The sequence below is a fragment of the Lissotriton vulgaris genome, chromosome 11 (assembly GCF_964263255.1).
Source record: "Lissotriton vulgaris chromosome 11, aLisVul1.2, whole genome shotgun sequence".
Classification (NCBI taxonomy): domain Eukaryota; kingdom Metazoa; phylum Chordata; class Amphibia; order Caudata; family Salamandridae; genus Lissotriton; species Lissotriton vulgaris.
The window spans coordinates 248,549,606-248,574,845 of record NC_141699.1 but is presented as its reverse complement, the minus strand read 5'-3'; the positions used below and the strand labels follow the sequence as shown (position 1 = coordinate 248,574,845).

At 47.6% G+C, this 25,240-nt stretch overlaps 1 protein-coding gene across 10 annotated transcripts in view; it reads left to right on the top strand.

Moving 5' to 3' along the window:
- CHEK2 (checkpoint kinase 2) overlaps nucleotides 1–25,240 on the top strand; it is a 322,684-nt gene that overhangs the window by 96,261 nt on the left and 201,183 nt on the right. For 9 of the 10 annotated variants that reach the window (XM_086943157.1, XM_086943155.1, XM_086943159.1 and 6 more), the window contains exon 5: nucleotides 18,490–18,614. The exons of the other annotated variant lie outside the window; for it this stretch is intronic. In XM_086943157.1, coding sequence (XP_086799283.1) covers nucleotides 18,490–18,614 — 125 coding nt within the window. The remainder of the gene's footprint in view (nucleotides 1–18,489; nucleotides 18,615–25,240) is intronic. 10 annotated transcript variants of the gene reach the window in all.

Here is a 25,240-nt window from a genome sequence, read left to right as displayed (position 1 = left end):
AGGGTTTCCTTGTCTTGCAACCATGATTGTAATTTGATTGATTTTTTTACCAGTTTGTTGAAATTTGTATGACTTGTTGGAGTGTTCCAGAGCTGTTCTAGACCTGTATTCGTCAGGCTGCCCGTGAGGTACTTAGCTGCTGCTGAGGAAGGACTCTGTTCTAACTCCTTCCACAGGTGTTCATTCAGGGTTCCTTGTTTTGATTTCCTCACTTTGTCCCAGGCTATCACGTAGGCTCCCTGCCTTGCCAGGAGTTGTTGGTCGATGCCAAATTCGAGCCTGATTTGAGCGGGTGAGGTTTGCTTGGGTAGACTGAAAATAATTCTGTAAGCTGCTGTTATAGTATTATCAAGGATCTTAGCATCCCTTCCTCTGAGTGCCTCACTCCCATAAGTAATTGTTGGAAGAAGTTTAGCACGAATTACTTGCGTCGGGGGTAACAGGGATGGGCCGGAGAGTTTGTGATTTAGCGCCTTCAACGAAATCGCTAACGAAAGACCTTTCCCTCGTATGCATGTTCTCTGAACCAAGAACTGCCCACCGCTGTCGATCTTCACTCCTAGATATTTGTATGTTGGAGTTTCTTCGATTCTTGTCGTGTTCCAATGCCATGATGTTGGTTTCCTTTTTTTCCTGCTGATGGTCATTGTTTGGGTTTTCCCCAGATTTATTGTAAGATCGTTCTTACTTGAGTACCTTTGTGTTGCGTCTAAAAGATGTTGAAGTCCTACCTTAGTGTGGCTTATTAAGACGATATCGTCTGCGTATAGTAGACAAGGTAGCTGGAGCCCTCCTAGTTTAGGGGCGTGGGAATTGCAGCCATTTAGTATTGGGACAAGGTCACCTAGGAATAGGTTAAAAAGCGTGGGGGCCAGGACGCAGCCTTGCTTTAGGCCCTTATTAGTCTGTATGGGCCTTGACAAGGCGGATCCATCCCCTATTTTTATCTGCACCCAGGTCTCTGTGTGCAGGTTGATGAGCAGGTCCAGCAGGGGTCTTGAGATCCCCCAGTCGTTCAATTTAGACCACAAAAGCTTCCGATTTACGTTATCGAAAGCGGCCTTGTAGTCGATGAATTAGAAATGGATGGGCATTTTGTTAGATTCTGCTTTGTCTATGAGCATACCCATGCTCAGGATGTTCGTCATCGTGCCTACTGACTTAGCGAAGCCTGTCTGGTTGGCAGGGATTAAGGATCTCTCTGTAGCCCAGGCTGTCAGCTCTTCAAGAAGGGTACCTGCAAAGTATTTTGCGTCGTTATCAATTAAAGCCACCAGTCTGTAGTTATGTGGGGAAGCCTTATCTCCTGCCTTATAGATTGGGGAGATGATAGAGCCCCTCCAGGACCTTAGAATGGTGTTGAATTGTCGTATTTCCAGAAAGAGGGGTTCCAGGGCTGCTGCCCAGCCTGGCACATCTTGTTTGTAGAGAATAGGAGGTATGCCATTTGGCCCTGGCGCTCCCTCCTTTCTTCCTTTTTTGATTTGGCGCTGGATGGTGCTTTGTAAGTTCGGCAAGTTCACAATATCATTTGGAGTAAAGCATTCTGTGGGCCTTGTGTCAGTAATTGATGTATAATTTTTATAAATGACAGGCTCGTAATGTCGGTTGTTCCCTTCAGTATGACTAAAATGGGTGCTAAGAAAGCTAACCCAGATTTCCACTGAGATGTTTGAAGAAACCCCGTGATGCGCGGGTCTTATGAATGCATTTATTGATTTCCAGAATCTTGCTCCATCGTTCCGTTTGATATCGGAATGAAGTCTCGCCCATAAATTATCCTCAGCTGATTTGTTTGCTTCCCATTTTAGTTTTTTTAGTGTTGATTTTAGTTCTCGTAAATGGTTTTGCTTTACGTTATCCATGGGTTTCCGTTGGAGTTCTCTCATTGTATGGTAGATTAGAGTCTTTATGTCTTTAATTTTCCCTTGGTCTTCTCTAGAGAATTTGCAGAAACGTGCGTCCCCCAATTGTGACTGAAATTTGGGTCTTGTAGCATACATAGACATGGTACTTGTAAAATGTTCCCATTTTGTTATTTCACTATCCCCAGAGCGACTCTCGAAGTGCTATTTTGCCCTTTCCACTAGCGTTCCATCCATTGCTGATGAATATTTGATTTTTTTAAAGTTGATGGTTTGGATTGACTCTTTAGGCGTTTTTGATCGCTCAAAATTCGGTTTTATGATCTTGATGATAATTTCTTGGGGACAGTGATCACTTTCCCCGCTACAGCCAATCCGGTATGATATTAAGGACTGAAAAAAGGGTAATGATATAAAAGTATAGTCTAGAATACTGCTTGTTTTTGTTGAGTGAAAGGTTGCGACTGGGGGATTATCTCCAGAGGTCCTACTGTTGAGGGCCCTAATGTTAAAGTTTTCCAGATCTAGTGTCCTGTTACCTAGTTTGGTTTTTTTGGATAACTGAGAGGTTGCTAGTGTTGGGATGTCCCAAATTGCGTTTTGTATTAGTTGTTCATCTTCCTGCGTCTCGCCCATGAGGTTAAGGTTAAAGTCCCCGGTAAGAACAACATTTGGTATGGATCTTTCCCTTATATGTGTCTCCATGAGGCTACAGAGGTCTTTAGTTGCTTTCCCTTTCCTTCTTGGGTTGATGTAGGCATTTATGAGAAGGAAATCGGTTTCAGTATTGCCTTGTTTGAGTTGTGGCAAGCGGATTTTTACAGCCAGTGCGGCTGTAGATGATGGTCCATCTTCTATTGCTGTCAGTACACTTGTAACCAGTATATAGGTTACTAGGCCGCCTTTGGAATGCCCATATTTAGCCGTCCTACTTGCAGCTGCGTAAAAACGTAAGTAGCCATGGAGGTTGGGGGTGTCTGCGAGCCATGTCTCTTGGAGTGCCACTATATCAAATTTTCTGATGTAATTCATAAAATCTGAGTCAGTTATTTTGGAAGCCAGGCCATTGATGTTCCATGAGCATATTTTTAATGAGCCGTATACGTCTTCCTTTGGCTTGTGGCAAATTTGTCATTCGTTGTTATTTAGTGTTCTAGCAATCCATCCTGAGTCGAACATTTGTGTGTGTTCATCTGCAGTGGCTCCAGTGCTATTGATGTGTAGATCAATTTTGTTGCTCCCTGGTCCTACCGCTCCTCTGAGGACCGAGTTTTTTAGAGTATTCATGATAGCTGGAGCTGCCGCTTTTTCCACCGGGACAAGAATGTCAGGGTACCTTGGTTTGACATAAGGTTCTATTGTGATCCCCCAGCTTCCAAAGATGTCAGCCTCGGCAATTATTTTTTGTGAAATTGCCAGGGTTCTCCAGGTTGCTTTTGTTTTTTCTTTGCCTGTAGCCTCATCGGCTACAAATTCAATGGATTCCAGGTCAGAGCTTTTTAATTCTGTCAAGGATGGAATGTGGGATAGCAGCCTTAAGATGTTACCTCTGTTGAGAGTGTTGTGTCTTCCTTGCGATGTGTAGTCCGGGTTAAACCAGACAACGCCTGTTGAGTTTTTTCGTTCTCCCGCTGTTGCACACTTTGTTATTGGTTGACTAGGTCCCATGAATTCCACTCGTCTTGTTGAAGTTGTTTCCAGTTGGCTGGCGGTGGGTGCAGTGACTCTTAACCGTCGGCCGAGTATATGTTCATTTGGTGTGAACGGTTCAGCAAATGATCATTCGTCTGACCGTTGCTTAACCTCTACTAGTCGTGCTGCAGTGGTTTTGACGTCATTTGAGTTACTTGTAGTTATTCTTAGTTCTTGGCCAGAGATGTGATGGTTCCTTATTACTGACCCGTCTAGATGGGGAATTTCACAAGGTCTAGAGATATTGCACGTAGGGCCCGATGTCCCCATAATAGCTGAGTCTGCTTCTCTTCTTGTAGTCAGTACACCTTCCCTAGTCATAGCTGGAAAGCATTCTAGCAGCTGATTGCCTGTCTCAGCAATAGCCGGTCCTCGATTGATCCCAAACTGTGTTCCCTTAGTGGGTCCATGATTTTTTATTTGCTGGCCGGCCGAGCTAGGCTGCATACTGCTTGTTTGTGCTTGTATCGCACAGGAGGCTGGGGTTATGTTACTAGTATCATCGAATTGGAGACATGAATTTTGTGTTCCTCTTCCGGGTTCTTTTTGAGTGCAGATGCTATGTAGTTCCGGACTTGTTTTTGTTTTGCTGTTGCCCCCCAGCCCTCTGGTGGTTGTTGCCTTGATCGGGGACTCAGGTGTGCCGATGACTTCGTCAGATTCTGGTGGGTACGTGGCACCCTCAGTGTGTGCTGTGCTTTGTTCCCTGTTCGGTATGTTACCAAAAAGTTGTTGGAATCCCTTACGTTGCAGATCTATTTTATGTTTCCTGCCTTTGCGTTTTTTTGCTCGTCTTTGTTTGGCGTTCATTTTTAAGTTTGTTGTTTCTTCTTCCGTGTTATCGGGGAATTGAGGTTCTGAGTTTCCTATATCACTGACCACTGGACTTGGTGGTTTTGTGGGTGTGGGGGCCCTTGGAATAGGGTTGGTTTGTCCCTTGCTCCCCAGCGCTTCTTTGGTCATTGGATGGGTTATCGCCGCCCCGACAGGGCTGGTGCAGGAGTTACTTTGCCTGCACTTGAGTGTTCTTCTAAGTTCTGTACACAAATCGCTCATTATTGTTGGTAGACTCGACAACTTGTAGATTATTGGGCCGCATCCGCATCCTTCATTATAAGACCCAGATGCCTGGTCCGACAATGGCGGTTTATTCTGAAGAAGCGTATTAAGCGTGCCCAGCTTCCCGTCAATGGCCACCACAAATACAGCCAATGTATCAAGTAGCGATAGTTGGATGTCCATTTTGTCAGATTGGTAGTTGAGGGCATCTACCAGGAGTTGTGTTGTTTTGAGCAGGCTATTCCACGCGTTTCCCTGATTTGTTTGATTCGAGGTATTGACCTGATTATCCTCAGACGAGGGGCTTTTTTGGGCCACCTCTGGAGTCCCCATGTCCATTACTGCGTGATCCAATGAGGCATCATTTATGATGATCGGTAAGGACGTATTCATGCTTGTTTCACTGCTGCTTTTGTCTTGGGTGTATGCTGCTACGAGGTCTTCCCACTCTTCCTTGCCCAGGTATGAGGATATTTCTATCACATCTAGGGGCGAGGTTGGTGGCCTGTGTGAGTCTACTGTATCCTTCCCTGGCCTCATTGTGCTGTTGTGGTCAGTTGTACATTCGGAATGTGTTAAAGTTGGATTCCCAAGAGTTAAGACATTCTCTTCCCAACACTCCTTTGCGTCTTTTCCACTTGCCCCGTTGTGGTTTGTTGGGTCTTTGTTTGGTGCTTGGATTTTTGACGTACAGTTCGTAATGCGATGGGGAGGTTTGTCGGCATCACTACCCTTGCCAGATGCCATCCTCTCACATAGTTAATTGCTAGCAGTTTTGCCGGGTCTGTAAGGCATTTGGGTGACATATGTGCAGGCCGGCTTATATTATTGTCGATTGCTCTGTGCACTTGAATAAGGTTTGGTTCTAAAACGATTTTCGTACCGGATATTGGCCCTTTAGTTGTAGCAGCCATTGTGAAATTGTTTTTCTCTCCCTGAGGGGTTGATGCCACTTGTAGTGATTCTCTGGCTGTAGAGATAGGGCTTCTCTGACTTTTGTCGTTGGTTGCTGAACCTGTTTTGTGCACAGACGCTAACTGACAAGTCTGGGAAGGTTCAATAGGTTCCTGAAGGCCTGAAGATTCATTGGTGTTGGAGGGTGATATGTCCCCCGTGTTTTTTAGGAAATGAAATTTTGTGAAATTTTTTGGTTGGAGCATTGCAAGGTTGGATTTTGTTGTTTTACTGCTCTTCTCTCTATTTGCCGGTTGTTCACTGCTTGCACAGATAAAATCAAGTTTGTTGGTTGCTATGTCAATTAATGAGCCTTCACTCTGAGTTAATTGCCTGGATTTTCTTGTTTGATCTTCCCTTGCCCCCTCGCCTGCCTTCGGAGATCTTTTTCGTTTGTTTGACCGATTGTTTGTCCCTCCTTTACTAGTGGGGCATCCACGAACTCGCCCTGCTCTCATGTCGCCTTGCCTTGCCTTACCCTGCGACCTGCACTAACTCCACGCTAGCTCCTCCGCGTGCTCCCAAGCCCGTCTACCCCTCACAGGAAGGGCGGCTGCCGTCAGGGAGGGTGCGGAGCGGTAACGAGGAGTAAGATATTATCCAAAACTTCGGTAGGTACAGGTTCTGGCTAGGGCAGGGTCCGGGACCGCGCAGGCTCTGCGCCGCAACCTCCACTTTAGGTAGTTCTATGGTTCTAGGCCGGCCTCCTATACTTCAGTGCTCTAACCCTGGTCAGAGCTGGCTCAGCCCCTTTCCTGCTGAAGTCTCAGGCCCCTATGGGAGAGTGGGGGTGTCTTGCCACCCCAATGCACAGTGCTTGACCGTGGGATGAGCTGCTGGCTGTGGGGCGGGCAGGATGAGCTGCTGGCTGTGGGGCGGGGGACGGCTGTAACAGAATCACCCCCTAGGCACCCTTGCTGGTTTCACTCACCATTGCGATGCTTGCTTTGCCGCTTACTGCTTCACAGTTCACGTCTCCATGCGAGCCCGAGCTGCTCGTCCCAAGTGCAGCCGCCGCATTTTGTCTTCCCTTTGCCTTTGCAGCTTTTATGGCTTTTGAGCGTGATGGTGTAGCTGCGGATTGATGGTAAAATGACAAACATTTTCGGCTTTCGCCCCGAAATGCTGCTACTGCCTGCTCAGATGCTGGCTCTCCAGTAGTTGCTCCACCCCTTACAGGCAAGCCACTCGAGTGTCTCTGTCTCTGTAAGCCCCTAGTATATAATATATGCCTAGAGGTCCCCAGTACCCTGGGGCATGACAGTTTAGAGGCTGGCATCTTTTCCTGCACTTGCATGTGTGCACTGCTGAAGCCTTAGGTCAGTTTAAAAACAGCCCTCGGTGCCAGGACTGCTTTTAAAAAGTACATTTTGCCCAAACTCGACTTTGGTGGTAGGGGCACTTAGAAATGGATAACCTACAAGGTTTTGGCATATTGGGGACCCCCAGGTATCCCAGGGGTGGGGGGACAGATATGTATAATGTACACCCTTATAAAAGAGTTTTTGTATGCCTGTGTAAAGTGAAATTTCACATTTCACTCCCCCCATTGTGGTAAAGTGCTGCTCAAATTCGACTTTGATGCTAAAAGCACAGGGGAAGAGCGATCTGCAATATTTCTACAGATTCAGGACCCATAAAGTCTCACCTAGTTGAACATGGGGTCGGGTTCTTGTAGATGTACGGCAAAAACTTCTAAAATATGTTTTTATAAGCCCTGGTGTTAGAAAACTGGCCCAAGTCATTTTTCCCATTGCAAATCCCATGCCCTATAGGTTAACATTGCAGGAGGTTGTTAAATAATAAGTCCTGATTGGAAGGAGACAGAGCTTCTGTTCAAATTCAGCCTTCCAGTGGTCTGCCCGGATTGGTCAGAGTTAAGTGGATTAGCCAGGCTGCCTTGTAGAGGTGATAAAGAGCCCCTGCGTTAACCAACTCTGCTGGGAGGGCAGTGTGCTGTTCCCTAGGATTGCCAGGCCAGGGGGTGGAGTGGTAAACCATGCTCCTCAAAGGCAGAGGGAAAGCCTGGATGGCAGCTACACTTTTACACTTTTGACCCAGAGTCAGGGCGATGCTTAAGGAAGGTCTGTGCAAATGGTAGTGGGAGAGTCTAGGACAGGGGTCTACAAACTGTGGGGCGCAACCCCCAGGGGGGCTGTGGAGTGGTGTGAAGGGGGTCGCGCATTCACAGTCACACCTCTGCCCTGGCCTCTAGGGCTTCAGCCCCCCTCTTCCCCCGTCCTTTGTCTCAGCCCGGGCTGCTGCACTGAAACTCGAGCTGCTGGGGGCTCGGCTGGGCAGTGCCTGGAGTTTTATCTCCGGCACGCCCGAGTTTTTCACAGGTCTTTAAAGACCATTAGCATATTTACATGCCTTTTGTAAACTGGTTTCAGAGGCTTAATGTTTTTTATGGTTCCAGTACCCCCTGGGCCCCCACTCTGCCTATTCCTTACATTTGTATTTTTACACTTCTTGCTGTAGTGTGAGAATGCATTTAATGAAAAGGAATATAAAGTTGGGTTGCCAAAAGAAAAATGCCTGCTCTTGACACTAAATAGAGTTATAAATAAAAAAGTATGTATTAATAAGGTTTGACTTTTCTGTCTTTGTTCTCTTTAATTTTCAGTCATGGATCATTGAGGCAGCCCTAGAACACAATTAAAAGTGACACAATTAAAACTGCTTTCTATTTATATTTCCTGTTCTAAGTATTCATAGATGGGGGGCGGAGCTAGCCGGCGTCCATGTAAGACGCGCGAGTGCGGAGCTCCTCACCGGCAACCCGCTAAAATCCTGCAAAACCATCCTGATACTGCCCTGCCGGCACCGACATCAGTGGCAGAACTTTGGACGGGGTTCCGGTCAGTCGGCGGCCCCTTTGCCGGACGGAGAACCGACGCGGCGAACTTCAATACCGAGGCGGACGGAGCGGAAACACCCAGGCCGCGATCCCCGACCTGCCCTGGACGGCTGCCCGGGCTGCGTCACAGTGCGTGCGGCGTGTGCGACCGAGGGGGTCCCGACCACCTGCAAGGACGCCCGGTCGGGCGACTCGATAGTGGCCAGTGCTGTGGGACAGTGGAGCGGGTCGGCTCCAGCCTGGTGACGATACCTCCCTGAGGCAGCGGGAGAAGGCACGGAGTGCACACGCACTGGAGGGAGGCTTTGTGGATATTTGCTTCCCCAATGGCGAGACGCACCACCCGCCGAATCCCGGCGCCACGCACCGCATAGAGAAGGAACACCGGAGGAGCGGTGAGTGACCTGCTCCCCCCAGCGCTGCGGCAAGCTAGCTGACCACCGGACTCAGAGACTACAGGGGGCGCTGCTTGAGGTGGTTTCCTGCGGAGGGCCATATCTGCATCCCGGAGCAAGCAGCCGCCATCTTGGGTTACAGTCCGGTTGCATGCCACACTGGACAGGGGGATCCCGCGTTGCTGTACTCCCTACTGAACCTGACCACACACCACGAGTGGTGGACTGCGCATCTCTGGGCCTGACAGCTGTATGTCCATTAGGACCACCATGGGGAAAGGCGACAGGACACAGCCCAAGCTGTCGTTTGACCAGAGGAAGGCGAAGGGGGCCGAGGGGGCGACTCCAGCCACCCCTCCACGCCCTACAACATCCGAGAACTCTCTATGTTCGGAGATACGTGACATGCTGGGGACCATGGAGAAAGGCCTACAAGGCAGCATGTCAGAGATCAGTACCAAACTTGATGCACTGACGTATCGGATGGACCGCATGTCCGAGAGAGTGGACAAACACGCGGAGAGGCTGGACATGGCGGAACGACAGATTACAGAGGCGGAAGAGGCGCAAACGGAGTGGGACAAGGACCGCAGGCAGTTTGGGCGACTACTCCAGGTCATACAGGATAAGACAGAAGATTTGGAGGCGCGCTCGCGGAGATCCAACCTACGCATCACGGGAGTGGCGGAATCCACTAGCACCGGTAAAATGGAGCTGTTTGTAGAGAAACTCCTTCAGACGCTTTTAGGGGAAGATGTCTTCTCCCCTATGTTCCTTATAGAAAGGGCCCATCGCACTTTGGGGCCGAAACCACAACCAGGTCTCCCGCCACGGCCGATCATAGCGAAGCTATTAAATTATCGTGATAGAGACTTGGCACTGCGACTGGCCAGAGAGAAGGGAAAGTTACAGTTCGAGGGCATGAACATCTCCCTCTTCCCGGACTTCACGGCGAGGGTGCAGGAGGAAAGGAAGCGTTTTGCCCCCTTCAAGAAGCAGCTGAAAGACCTGGGGCTTGACTACGCCATGCTGTATCCTGCGAGGCTTCGCATCAACAGGCAAGGCCACTCTCACTTTTTCACCGATCCCGCGGAACTCAAGAAATCCTTAAAGGAATGGGAGAAGGACAACCGCAACAATCAGAGGAGTCAGCGGGATGACATGGATGCCTCGTCCCCATTGGAGGAACAGGAGTAGCCGGACATGTGGGTTGTGTTGCGGGACTGATGGAGCTGAGCTGCTCGACGGCCGGGACACGGTTGGAGTGGGCCCACTATGGCAGGCAACTGGGGTGAGATCTATCTGGTTACTACCGGGGTGGTCTGTATGTGTTGTGGTATGGCGGAGAGATACTCAACCGGCTGGGGGTAGGCTCCTCCACATGAGGATCTGACATTATTTGACTGAGAGGACTAGAGCTGGCAGGGTCAACTGCCATTGGGCGGGGGGCGGGGTGGGAGCACGCAAGAGGTCACAAGCCTTGGTATTCCTACTGAGCCGTTGGCCGGCTAGGTTCCTCTGCCCTTGCGCTTTTGGCTTTTGGCCCCCTCGGGGGGCCTTTCTGGGGTTTTGTAGAACTTTGGGGTCCCTGAGTTGATGGGGAATTGTGGGGGGCTCTGTCTGGCCGGGTTGGGGGTGGTCAGCTGTGGGTGGGGAGGGGACAGGGGGGAGGGCGGTGGGGTTAAAGTTGAGGGGTTTGTTGCAGTTCGGAAGTTGAAGGGCCTGTGGTTTGCTATGAGTATCTGGCGAATGGTGAGTGCGCGTAAGCGGAGTGACTGTCTGCTTGCCTTGAGCGATGATGCACTGTTTAAGGGTTCTCCACCTCCCGATGGGGTTAATATGGCACGTTGTGATTCACGATGTCTGCTGCTGTAATGTCTGAACACCCGCATCCCAGACGCGCGCTGTCCCTGTTGACCTGGAACGTGCGAGGGCTAAATGACCACCGAAAGCTACGGAAGGTAATGAGCTTTCTTAATAGACACCATGTGGATGTGGCCCTGCTGCAAGAGACACACCTGCCCGTCCACAGTAAGATGTTGCAGGCTAGAGGGTTGGCAGGGAATATAGTGGCAGCGGGTTTCACCTCCCACGCCCGTGGCGTAATCACCTGGGTTAACCCCGCCTCGAGATTGAAACTGACCCCGCTATCTGTGGACACTGAGGGTAGATATGTAGTGGCTAGGTGTACGGGGAGGGGGCTGGACCTACTTCTGGTAAATGTTTATGGCCCTAACCATGATAGCCCGGAGTTCTATGCAGCGCTGGCGGCCACCTGTAGGTCACACACGCACACCAAGATGCTATGGGGGGGGGGACTTCAACTTCGTATTTGACCCTGACAGGGACCGTTCTGCGGGCCCTACTCGAAGACCAGTTGCGTCTGCTGTCTTCATGAGAGCGGAAATGACGAAGCTGGACCTGGTGGATGTTTGGCGGGAAAAGCACCCTACGCAGGGCGGTTACACGCATTACTCAGCGTATCACAACATACACACTAGGATAGACTACTGGCTTGCCTCCTCGGTACTGGGCGGCATCAGCTCGTGTGCAGTTCTCCCACGCACGTTATCGGATCATTCTCCGGTCCTGATCAGTCTCTCCACCGACAGAAAGGGGATCCCGCCTTATACTTGGCGTTTCCCGCCCTATGCGCTACTAGACGACGCCTTCCGAGGGGGATTGGCGGAAGATATAGAAAGTTTCTTTGCCACCAATACTAACTCCGTAGATAGCTTCTTCACTGTGTGGGAGGCCTTCAAAGTCTATATCAGGGGGATGGCCATGTCCAAACACTCCAGCGTCCTACGCTCCATTAGACGGGACCTCTCCGACCTGGAGAACAAGATGGCGGCCCTAGAGAGGGAACAGCCGGCGGACCCGGAAGGAGCGGCGGGACGAGACCTAGTGCCCATGTTGGCGGAATATCACGCGCTTGCGGATAGAGAAGTCCTCTATATGGGAAAGTATGCCACGGCTCGGGCTTATGGGGAGGGGGAGAGACTGGGGGCCCTGCTGGCCCGTATGGCCAAGGGATCCCGTAAACTGTTAGTGGTGGATGAATTGCAGACCCCAGAGGGCAACCGGGTGGTTGAGGAAGACCAGATACTGGAGACGTTCCGACGATATTACTCTGAACTGTATCGTTCTAGGGCGGGGGGTGCGGAAACCGAGATTGACGACTATTTAGACTACATTTCGATGCCGTTCCTTAAGAACTCAGACAGGGAATTTCTAATGGCCCCCTTCCATGAGGATGAAATTCTGGAGGCGCTGGGTGGCATGCGGTCGGGGAGCGCCCCAGGCTCTGACGGCCTCACGGCTGGCTTTTACAAAGCTTTCAAAGACCTATTACTCCCACATCTGATAGCCCTTTTTGACACAGTTTGCGAGGAGGGAGAAATGCCGCCCTCAATGCGGAAAGCTCTGCTGGTTACGGTCCCGAAACCAGGGAAGCCCTCGGACCACTGTGGATCGTACCGTCCGCTCAGCTTGCTGAACGTGGACGCGAAGCTCTATGCAAAGGTTCTAGCCAACAGACTCGCGTTGCTGGTCCCGGACCTGGTGGCGCCGGAACAATCGGGCTTCGTACCTAGCAGGAACCTAACCTATAACATCCGCACTGTGCTGGGAACGATACAGCACATGAAACAGGAGAATCCCGCCATCGCGATATTCCTAGATATGGAGAAGGCGTTCGACTCTGTCGAATGGCCGTTCATGATTAGGGTATTGCGCAAACTGGGGCTGGGAGAACCGTTTCTGCAGAGAATAGGGGCACTTTATCATCACCCTTCGGCCCGCTTGCGCCTCGGCGACAGGGTCTCGGAACCGATACACATCGGTAGAGGTACTCGACAGGGATGCCCCTTGTCCCCCCTGTTGTATGCACTGGTGGCTGAGCCACTGGCGTGTGCCATGCGGGAATACCATAGCCTGGAGGGTGTCAGCTTCCCCACATATAAGATTGGCATCTCGACTTATGCAGACGACACCTTACTGTATGTCCGGGACCCAGTAACCAATCTGTCGCCGATACTCAGGGAAGTGGTCCGCTTTGGGGCGCTGTCGGGACTCAAAGTGAACTGGGACAAGTCCATCGCTTTCCCCCTGACCCCAGTCACGCAGCCGTTTGAGATGGAGTACCCCCTACAGTGGACGGACGACTCGGTGCGATACCTGGGCATCCGACTCCACACGGATCCTGAGATCCTGATTCGCGACAACTACGGGGTCGCGTTTACCAAACTGGTGGACGATGTGGACGCCTGGATTAAGCTCCCCCTCTCCTTGTTGGGCAGAATTGCCCTTATGAAGATGATAGTGCTTCCCCGGTTCCTCTTCCTATTTGTCAATATTCCGGTGGTATTGTCGAAATCGTTCTTTAAGCGCTTAAACCAAGTCCTAGTCAAGCTCGCCTGGGGCGGAAAGCAACCACGTGTCAAATGGGCGACACTGGTACTCCTGTGTGAAATGGGGGGACTGGGGGCGCCGGACTTGGAGCGCTACTACCGGGTGGCACAGGCGACCCATTTACATTCCTGGATCCATGGAGATGCCCGCATTCCACATCTCATACTAGAGAAGCTGTTCGCCGATCCACTCCCCCTGCCAGCCACAATTTGTCTCCCAACAGACCGAGCAATTGGGCGGATGGACTCGCTTAAGGCGACGAACCATGCATGGCGAGCACTGCTGAGAGAACGGGGTTGTGCCTTACTGTACTCCCCGCAGATGCCGGTGGCCTGGGCCCTGTGGCTGGATCCGCTCAATGAGAAGGGGGTGACAGAGGCCTTGAAGGCCCTCGGCGTGCAAACAATGGAGGACTTGTTCATAGACGGTACGCTGAAAACCTGGGAGCAACTTCCCCCTGTCACCCCGGCTCCGTCGCTGCTGCAGAGGTTCCAGTATCACAGGATACGGTCGGCCTGCAGAGAAATACTAGGCCCCGCGCTACAGGAGCCAGAAGAGATCCCTGAACTGACACACATCATCAAAACGAAAACCCCGGCTAAATTGGTCTCTATGGTTAACAGGCTTGGGCCTTCATATCAGACATTACCCACTTCGGCCCCTAGGGCGGCGTGGGAGGCGGATCTCCAAACCCCCATAGACGATGCTATGTGGCGCAATTGCTGCGCCAACACCCGTAGGGTCTCGCTTAATGGCAGACACCGTTTGGTGCACTTCAAATTTCTACAGAGAGTATACTATACCCCGGAGCGACTTCACCGCTACGGCCTACGTGGCTCCCCGGAGTGTGAGCGCTGCGGGACCGGTACCGCTGCTTTCTTACATTTAGCGTGGCTGTGCCCGGGGGTGAGTGCTTTCTGGGAGGAGGTCTTCGCGGAACTGGAAAAGATTTTAGGGGAGCCGCTGTTGAGATCCCCATTGCTTGCGCTATTGGGCTTCTCCAAACCGCTAGCCCCTGCGTTGCGTAGATTAGTAGACGTAGCGTTGCTGTTGGCCAGAAGGGTGGTGGCAGCGTGCTGGATGCGCGGGCCTCTACCCACCAAGGCGAGATGGCTCAGGGATCTCCAATACTGCTGCACTCAGACGGAATTGTACAGCGAGCTGCTGCCGCCCAAGAGTAGACCGAAGTCCTTTTGGGATCTCTACAAGGAGTACAAACAAAGGGGGGAGGTGGACGACAGTGACATGTCGGTAGCCGAGGAACATCAGGATGAGGAGTTAGAGAATGCTTTGGAACTGAGGCAATTACCGCAGGGGGGGCTTTAATGTTCTTCTGGGGGGTGGTGGGTCCAGGGAGAGTGTAGGCGATTGACGGGGAGGGTGGGTCGGGTGTGTCATGGCTTAGTGGACAGGGCTAGCGGGGGATGGGGGCAGGACATACACAGTGCATACGCGATATCACTCACACAGGAAGCGTCACTGAGACTCCTTCACGGTACTAAATAGCAAACGGGGAGGGCCCGGGGGGTGTTTAGGGGTAGTTTAGGTTAGCTTTTCCCTTTTCCACTTTTCCCTTCCTGCCCTTTCCTGGTTCATGAAAGACCGTACTACTGTGTCTCCATTCATTGGCTATCGACTGCCCTGATACTAAGCTGGGGGCCAATAGTGCACGATAACAGTGTGATGTGTTGAATTATGCCATCAAGTTACGCCGCCGGGCCTCCGGGATGCCGGCACACAGGCTGTGTATAAGATTCAGCGGATCTGCGCTTGGGGCTTGTGTAAAGTTTTGTGCACTGTACGGTCGTACTGCATTGACAATGTATACTGGCAGTTGGCGATACTCACAATAAAGGTCTTTTTTCAAAACAAAAAAAAAAAAGTATTCATAGATAAGTGGTAAAATACAGCTTTTGGTGACTGCTTATTTCTGGGCCATCAAAATAATTAGCTTGTAACCCTAATCATAAGACTGGAAGTTTGTTGCAGGATCAGCACATTATTTATTTCCTCCACCCTCAATCCCTAATTATTGCCATTATAGCAATAGTTTAACTTATATCTGAAACCCTACACTTCAAGTTTCTGGGAATGCACCCTGCTTTCAGACAACTCACTTCTCATTCTCGCCTTCATTTTCACGCTCACCCTGCACTCGCAACGATCACAATGCAATCGCACTGATCATGCACTCACACTGATCGCGTGCACTCACACTGATCGCCGTGCACTCACACTGATCGCCGTGCACTCACACTGATCGCCGTGCGCTCACAGCGATCGCCGTGCGCTCACAGCGATCGCCGTGCGCTCACAGCGATCGCCGTGCACTCACACCGATCGCCGTGCACTCACAGCGATCGCCGTGCACTCACAGCGATCACTATGCATGGTGATCGTGTGAGTGCATGGTGATCGTGTGAGTGCATGGTGATCGTGTGAGTGCATGGTGATCGTGTGAGTGCATGGTGATCGTGTGAGTGCATGGTGATCGTGTGAGTGCATGGTGATCGATCACCATGCACTCGCACCAATCACCATGCACTCGCACCAATCACCATGCACTCACACCAATCACCATGCACTCACACCAATCACCCGCTCACCCTGTACTCACAGTGATCACAATGCACTCACCCGAAGTTCGGGTCTAGTGGATCCCCTGCCTATTATTATTTATATTTGTAGTGCGCTACTGTTACCAAAAGGTGTCCTGTGGCTAATAACCATCTGCCTGCAATGTGAGAGAGGGATCCGGGGTTGGAAGAGAAGAGAGGGATGGAAGGAAGGGGTGAGATGAAAGGGGCATGGGTTAACTGCTTAACTCTGCACAAGACCACCAGGCTTTGAAGGTACACTTGCTGTCCCGGCCATGGCTAGGTGAGCTTCTAATGTGACAGCGCGTATTCCTGCGGAGTTGGAGGCCCTTTACAAAGGTTGACTAGACATCTTTCTGATGTTAATTTCTGTATTTTGGTTATAAACTGGCACTGATGGGGTGAAATCCTTCCTCAGTGTTACTGTGTTTAAAAAATTTCAAAATAATAAAGCAATGCTATCCTAAAATATGCAGCATCAAAGAACATCATTATTAAAATTTTCTACTCACACAATTTAGTCAAGCCTGTCGCATAATTTGGTACTCGCATGCTTCATAATTCTAGTAGCCCTGCCTAGAGGTTTAGAAATTATTGTCAGGAGGGGGTCCTTACGCCTGAAAATGTTGACAGGGGGGGGGGGTCTCAGCATCCAAAAGTTTGAAGACCTCTGGTCTAGGGTAATAAGCCATCCCCGGGGGTGTGTTTAGCCAGGTCTTGACTCTCTACTGAAAAATCAGCCATTGTGAATTTGGAAGATTTGATGCACTCTGGGACAAAATAATGCCATGCTCTGCAGGATGTGGTCATCACCTTGAGGAGTTACACTGCTCCCATTGTTCAGGAGGGACCTGCTGCTTGACCCAGAGAATTTTGAACAAGTATCCGAGAGGGGCAGAGCCCTCCAGATCTGCTGCTTGAAACTTATTGAAGCAAGAAGTGCCCTGCTGAGAAGATTTTGCTGTGCATAGAATCCTAAGGCCTGACCTCTGAAGACTGCACCATCTGAAACTACAGCACTGTGGATTATCTTGCTGGAAAATAATTAAAGTGCGGACTCCCTGAAAGCTACAGGTTAAAAAGAGCTGAACTGGAACATCACCAACTAAATGTACACCTTGGAGATCCATCAGTGGATTTGTAAGAGTTTTGTACCAATGGATTGTATGAACTGAAGTACTCATCTTTGAAGGACCATCTTGGAGCTTCCAGACCCTTAGGGTGAGGTTGAGGCACGTTAGGACCCCTTGAGAAACTTCAGGAAGAAGTACAAGAAGTTTGTAGAACTTTGGACCAACTTAGAAAAAAAGCTCCATAGAGAGACCGACTCAACCGGGCCAGTCAGGCCGCCTGCCTTCAACCGCTAGCCGGCCAAGCCAACCAGGTTCGTCCCGCTAAAAGCTCCATAGATCCAACTTCCAGAGATTGACCGGTACTAGAAAAAATCTGAAGCAGGCGAACCCTCACCAGATCTGGCATCGAAAGGAGCATAGAGAAACCCTGCGAGAAAAAGCTCCAGAATTTTTTTTAAGTCCGCTCGTAGAAAATGGGACCGGGAGCAACCATGAGAGCCGAGCCACCTGCCTTCCATCGCGTGTCGGCCTGGATTCCTGGGTTGTCCCGCTGAAGCAATCTTGAAATATTTTCCAAGTCCGCTCCAGGGAAGTTGACCGGGACCTCGTCAAAAGTCTAGCCGGCAAACCCTCACCGAATCCCGACTGGCTGGGAGCTTCGAGGGACCTCGGGAAGAAAATCTCAAGAAAAGTTTCTAAGTGTGAAGGTAGAAATTGAGACCGGGACCAGCCGCGAGCTGTAGCCACTCAGTGCTCCATCGCGCCCGGCCTGAAACTTTGACTTTGCCCTGGTCTATCGCGAGCAAGTATCACAATATGGTGCTATAATCTTCTAAGTGCTATATTTTATTAAATCTTTGAAAATTCATATCTTCTGTTCCCTACATCGGATGTTTGTTATTTGGATGTCATTGTAAAGATACAAATATTTATACATTGGTGTTGAATTTTTATTATGTGTTGTGGCTTAATTATTTACTGAAATTGTGTTTTTAAATGTTTCACATACCTGTCTTTGAAGTTAAGCCTGTCTGCTCGCAGCCACGTTACCAAGGGTCGAGCATGGGAAACATTTTCTAAGACCTATGCTGGGTCCTACCATGTGTTAGTGGCCTTTTTGCCAGTGGCAGACCTACATTTGCCCCTACCAATAACCCACTTTCCAACAACCACCCTTTACTGAGACCGAAAATTGCAGGCGCCAGGCAGATAAACTGTGTTACCATATACAGGAAATCTATGTGGTCAGTTGACTTTGGAGCAAGAGTTTTCTGGATTTAGAGCCATTTTCTTCCACTAGATTGGCATATTTCTAGATTTGTACGAATTGGACACATACATACACCACACCCACACATAATACTGCCATTAGCTAAAAAACTACTGGAACATTTATTTTTGTTTGTATATAAAATCCAAGACATGGCTAACATACCCAGTAGACCCTGCTATGTTTTATGTAAGACAGCTTCAGTATTGAGAGCACTGTATGAACAACACTAACTAGTCACTTGAACTGACTGTGTAGTGCTCATGTCATTTTATTTTCTGATTTTCCTGACCTGATCTTTCTTGTTGTAGACTTTGTGAACAATGACTACTTGTTTGGGCGAGACAAAAATTGTGACTACTGTTTTGATAAGCCAGTGATCAACCAGACCGAGAAGTACAAAACTTACAGCAAGAGGCACTTTCGAATTTTTAGGGTAGGTAATGTTTGTAAATGTCTTTGCAGTTCAGACAACATCATGGTTAATCAGTTCAACAATTAGCTTTAATGTTGTAGATATTTAGCAAGGTTGTGGAATGGCAGTAGAGTGTTAAATTCAATGCGTGGATACCACCAAATCCCTTATTTGAGTGCATTTTCATAACTGAATGTGTGCCAATTAAGTGAAGCCGAATATGGTGCCCTCACTCCATTGCATTTAAGTTTCAAAGTACTCTCTTTTTTTGCTTTGTAAAACATCATTCTTCAGCTATGCTACAAATATTACATGCTGTTGGTTGCCAGGTTTTCCTTAAAGTTATTGAATGGATGTTCTGGGCCTGTGCTTCCGAAACCTTTTAGAAACACGACTGAGATTCTAGAACAACAAACCTTCGCGAGACACCTAGCTCTAGCAGACATGCAGCAGGGCGCTTGTTTTTTTTTTTTTTATTCAGTTTTTATTGTAATAGTAGATATATCAAAATGCCTATGTAATAACATTCTCTCTACAATTTTTTTGTGTTCCTCTGTAACGGCAATGGTTTGTAAAAGTCACAACCTTAACCACGCCAAACGATATGTCTTTATTGGACTGTGGCTAAGATATTGATCTGCCTTCAAAATTAGTAGATGGTGAACTGAACTGAAGCTGTAACACTTTTCAAAGTGAGGTGCATCTGCTCACTAAAATCACAAGGCTTCTGAAAACGCTTAGTGTTGATGCCAATGATGTTAGCAAATTTAAAAAAAAACTTTTGCAGTGGAGTATAGGGTAACACCGTGTATAGATTTTGGTGTTAAAACAATTTGGGACTTAGATATATTTTCCAGTTGTAAATAGTGCGAACACTTCACACAGGCAATGGAGCTATTTAAATGAGCACCAGGTTACATTAAATAAGGTCAGATTCATTTTATTTTAAGCAAGGGCGATTAAGTGAGCCAGTGCCAGCGCTGGGATTCGAACCTGGTTCCCCAGAGCCAAAGGAGGGAGCTCTGGTCATAAGGCTCACCCATATTTCTCAATTTAAGTGTGAAAGTCCTACACAATAGGGATTATTGCGAATGCTTCTGTATAGTGAACATTTTCTCTGTTGAAATGTCTTTGTGAAGTAAAAAAAAAAAAAAAAAAAAACGGCAGCAAAAATACTGAAAGGTTAGGAATACTTACAGTGACTTACTTCAGCATGTTTGCTCCAATGGTGCTGTTACAGTTTTCAGAATGGGGGTGCTTACATCAATGGTACGCCACTGAATTCATAGGAATTGTAAAAAATCCTAGCTTCACAAAAAATATAGCAAATATATTCAGCAAGAGAGTAGTAGAGCTGTAGTATTAAGCTGGTGGTTAATTTTGGAGCACACTGTCACAACTATATTACTAAAGCATCGTGCATTTGCACAGAATCATTTACAGACAGCACATTTTCCATTGAAATGGCCACTAAACTTGCATGCACATACCGGTTTACTGATAAAAATATATAGCGCACAAATGATAATGTGTGGAAATTGGGCTTCAGAGTATATTGATCATTTGCACATCTCTAAGTGAAAGTGCCTTGGTTTGTTTTGATCCTATTAGAACCTTCGTTTCCATCACGCTTCAGAATTACAAGCAAAATGCACTTTCTTGTTGCTTTGCTAACTGCTGATATATTTTGAAATGTGTACTGTTCATTTAAAGATTTTTAAATGTTGAGTGTTACAAAAGATTATATCCCACAGCCTTTCCTTTCACACTTCATTTACCCCTGCAAGATTGTCACATAGTTCACTCTAAAATCTCCTCTAACTTTGCAGTCTGAGAAAAACAATTTTAACATAAAGCGTTTACTTTTCTTTAACATTTTCATTGGTATTTTCTCAAAATACATAACTTTTTCATTAGCAATTTCTCAAAAGACAATCTGACATTTGACATATGTATTTGAAGCACAGAACGTGGGACATGATAAAAAATGTTAAGGCATGTTTATTGCTCTTTTCTGATCCACTTGAAATTGGCTGCGAACTAACATTTTGAGAAAAATTGTTCTATGCCATCATTAAGTCCTGGATTTTGCAGGGCAAGGTATTTCCTCCACACATGATGCACACAGTAATTATATTTCGAATAATTTTTCTTAACCCCTTTCAGGCTCATGACGAGCTGGGCTCGTCATGGTGTAGCCTCCCCGCACGCTGATGACGAGCCCAGCTCGTCATACTCAATGTAGTTTTCAAAATTCCAGCACAGGGGGATAATATCACTAGCAGCGATGGTGTTAATAGCATGTTTTATGGTGGCAATGCAGATCCTTTCTATCACGGTATGCAAACTGTGCTCTGAGTACTTCGGTCTAGAAGCCGTTCATTAAGAGCATCAGTATTTTCTAGAAAACCCTTTTCATATACCTAGGCAGGAGATAATACTCTGTTTGTAGACTTCAGGAGCTTCTAAGAGGTTTCTTGTTGCTCTTTCCTAAGAAGGATGGATGAAAGAAGTTCTCTTTACTAAGCAGTTTGGGGCTTTTTTCATCCTTGTTGATTAAGCTTGACCATTTGATCCCTTAGGCTCCAGATTGGGCTTTTAAAATATTAATATGTCGTTGTGCATTTTGGAATAATCTTCCTTTTCTCACTTGCAGATTTATTGAGCCTGTCTGTTGGTTAGATTTCACACATTTGTTAGAGATATCAAATCTTCGTTCCATCCATTTACTCCTTATTAATTTCTGTGAGCTCCAGCATGTGGACAGAGCAACAGACAAATAATGATATTGCTCTGTCATAAAGTGTTCTCTTTGAGTTTCTGCTTGTACCTATCTATGTTTAGGAGATATACTTTTTCAGCCATCTAATCTTGCCAAGGCCTTGAGAATAGGTTAGCTGACCACAATTTCTCTCAGTCGTGGTTTCACAGCAGTCCGATACCCGATGCCCTTGGCACATTCTTCTTTTGCATCTGTGCAGTTGGTTCCCTTTTGCTGAGAATTCAATCAAAGAAGCTATTGTAATTGCTGGTAAGTCTAACCACTTATAATACCCCTATGGCACTGCTTCATTAAAAGTTGAGGACTGAGCCCAAAGCACTGCACCAATTTGGTTCTTTTTATGCATCCATTTCTTTCTTAGTCATAAGGTCTGTCACATGATCAGGCTAGACCTAGCAGAAATACTGCCGAATGTATGCTCACCTTTCTTAAATTATCTTCTCTTTTACATTTAGTGACGTTTTACATACATTTTTGGGTGTGTTAATGCAGGATAACATTCTCTGAATCTGCATTGCTTACATTTCCACTTCGTGGGTACATTATCACGACACCTTGCACATTTAGTAAAAGGGATAAAGTTAATTGCTCAAATGTCATAGTTCTCCGGTTGGCAACTCCGCTATCCAACTAGAATAAACAATTGCGGCCTGACGGGGATTGCCACATCGGTTTTGTTTCACAAATACACAGCTACTTCCGAGTTGAGGCAGCAGAGCAGTCAGCTGAGGTCACTTCATGTCGGAAATCCTGCTCGGCTAATTCCTTGGTACCCACATGAGGGATGTCCTGCTCTACACCAGAGCGGAGAGCCTGATGACGCCCACAATTAATTGAGAGTTAATCCACCCTGGAAAGGATTTCGTAGTTTACCCACCCTAGGCAAAACTAGGTTAGGGAGCACTAGGTAGGAGTACAACTATTCACTGTCTTAGCACAATGGTTTAAATGTTTATTCATTTCACTGTTCTTGTGATGCTAATTACGCAAATCTGTTTTATTCTAACTATCACACAGCACATTTTTTGCAAGAATTGCAACGCTTCAATAAATATTATAAAGCCTTGCTGAGTAGTTCTTGGGTAAAGTCCAAAGGAAAAGGTTCTAGATCTGTTACCAAGATTTCCTTGGGGGATCAACGTTTTCATGTTTTATGGTTGCACACACATTTGTTGCCTGTAGTTTTAGGGGTACAGATGGTGCACTGTGGCTAGTAGGGAAATAGGCCAACATATCCTGAGGGTGGGCACAGAATCAGTGTGGCACAAACCTGATGTTTATGTTGTCTGACAAATGCACAGTTTTACAGAGGGAGGTACAAGACTTATGGTAGGTCCTTCTGATCAAATTAAAGATCAGAAAAATAACATTCATGTGGATGCATTACTGTGGTGCACCAAGATTGGTTCATTTCAGACTTTATCTTCTGTTTTTTCTAAATTTCTTTTACAGTGCTGTCTGACTTTTTTTCAAGCTTTTCCTTACCTAGTTTAATGGAAGAATATGCTCTTCACACTTGATTTGGTTGGATTCATTCCCTCTAGAATGGAGTATGTGCAGTGTTTGCCATTGCAGATATTACTTTGGTTCTATGTCATGACCCGCATGTGGCGATTATGCCATGCTTTCTTGGTTTATATTAACAGCAGCCTTATATAACAACATATAAACATTCATTTCCCATCATTCATGGGGAAATGAGAACAAACCATGCGCTGTCCATTCGGCATCTAGCTTTGACCTTTATGAATCTCCGGCTACCTATGCTCGCCTTCTTTCTTTGCTGCTGCTGCAGCCGAAGATAAGTGTGTGACCTCAGTCCTCCGTTTGGATTTTCTATTGTTGTTGCCATCATTTTATGCCATTAACCATAGGCAAATCGCAGTGCCAAATATAATCAATATACAGATCAACAAGAGAGAGAGGACTAGATAAGCTAGCCTGTATCCCCAGTTTATATATATAAATCAATAAAGGCTAGCTAGTTTAAGGGAAATGTAAGGGAGACTCTGGTACGTCAGCAGTGACAATATGTGGGAAAAACACTGTTTTCCTTTGAAAGCCCTCACCCACCGACCTAGTCGGTGGCATGCTTCATCATCGGGCCCACCACAGTGGCACCGAATGTGCCCCGGGTGTGCTTCAACGCCAGGTGACTGCGGAGCTGGTATGTTGCTGAGTGTGCAGTGAAGGGGTGTGAAGGTGAGAAATTAAAATGCTATCCAGGAGGTCCCAGCACCCGAGGGTATTAGCAATATTTAATGAACTGGGCCTCTGTTAGCAGGTTAAAAAGGCAATAGGACGTTTTAAGGGAGAGTTACAATGACCTCCAGCGTCCAGTGTGGTCTACATGTTTCAGCCAGTGCCTTTGTTATAAGCTGGCTTTCCTCAGGACCAAAAGGGGTGAAAGGCGCAAGTAATAATAAACTATATTAAGTGAGTGTTGTTATTTTCTCTATGTGTTGCGCACGCTAAGGCGCCGTAACTGTTAGAGGGGGATTCCCTCAAGCTTTTCTACACAGAACACATAGGACAAAGACAAGACGTACAAGGAAGAGTCATATTAGGTTTGCATTGAGTAAAAGAACCACTTTTAGCCGACTTATAAGGTGGTGTTCGACCTATATGCGGCTATAGTGAGCTCATTGGGTACTCCATAGAGCTTGTGAGGGTATATTAAACCGTTAGTGAGGGGTGGTGGGCTAAAAACGAAATCACAAGGTGAGGTACAGGAAAGTAGTGTTACTAAGTCCTCACTCTGTTATTTCAGTGTTAATAAGCCTCATGGGTCGCCTGGCAGAGAAAGAGACCCTGTAGGGATAAAAATGAGACATACAAGGCTTGCTAACCTGTAGGGAGAGAAAGTTCTTACCCCATTTGCAGGAAAGAGGGTTACTCACGAGTAGTTCGGTCTGGTTCCTCCTAGGACACAGGTTGTTCATTGTGCCCAATACTGGGTCTATTACAACACTCTGGCATGCGCGAACCCACGCGCTGCTCCCCTGCACATGTGCAGTTGGTTGCAGCATGATAGGGCGTTTTACGCGCATACCGCCTTCTCTTTCTACCCTAACCAGGTGCAATAGATTACGATAAGAGCATAAAAAGACATACATTGCGGCCCAGTCACTTCATTTCGGGCGCCGCGGATGGATGAATAGGTCCTAGGAGGAACCAGACCGAACTACTCGTGAGTAACCCTCTTTCCTGCAAATGGGGTAAGAACTTTCTCTCCCTACAGGTTAGCAAGCCTTGTATGTCTCATTTTTATCCCTACAGGGTCTCTTTCTCTGCCAGGCGACCCATGAGGCTTATTAACACTGAAATAACAGAGTGAGGACTTAGTAACACTACTTTCCTGTACCTCACCTTGTGATTTCGTTTTTAGCCCACCACCCCTCACTAACGGTTTAATATACCCTCACAAGCTCTATGGAGTACCCAATGAGCTCACTATAGCCGCATATAGGTCGAACACCACCTTATAAGTCGGCTAAAAGTGGTTCTTTTACTCAATGCAAACCTAATATGACTCTTCCTTGTACGTCTTGTCTTTGTCCTATGTGTTCTGTGTAGAAAAGCTTGAGGGAATCCCCCTCTAACAGTTACGGCGCCTTAGCGTGCGCAACACATAGAGAAAATAACAACACTCACTTAATATAGTTTATTATTACTTGCACCTTTCACCCCTTTTGGTCCTGAGGAAAGCCAGCTTATAACAAAGGCACTGGCTGAAACATGTAGACCACACTGGACGCTGGAGGTCATTGTAACTCTCCCTTAAAACGTCCTATTGCCTTTTTAACCTGCTAACAGAGGCCCAGTTCATTAAATATTGCTAATACCCTCGGGTGCTGGGACCTCC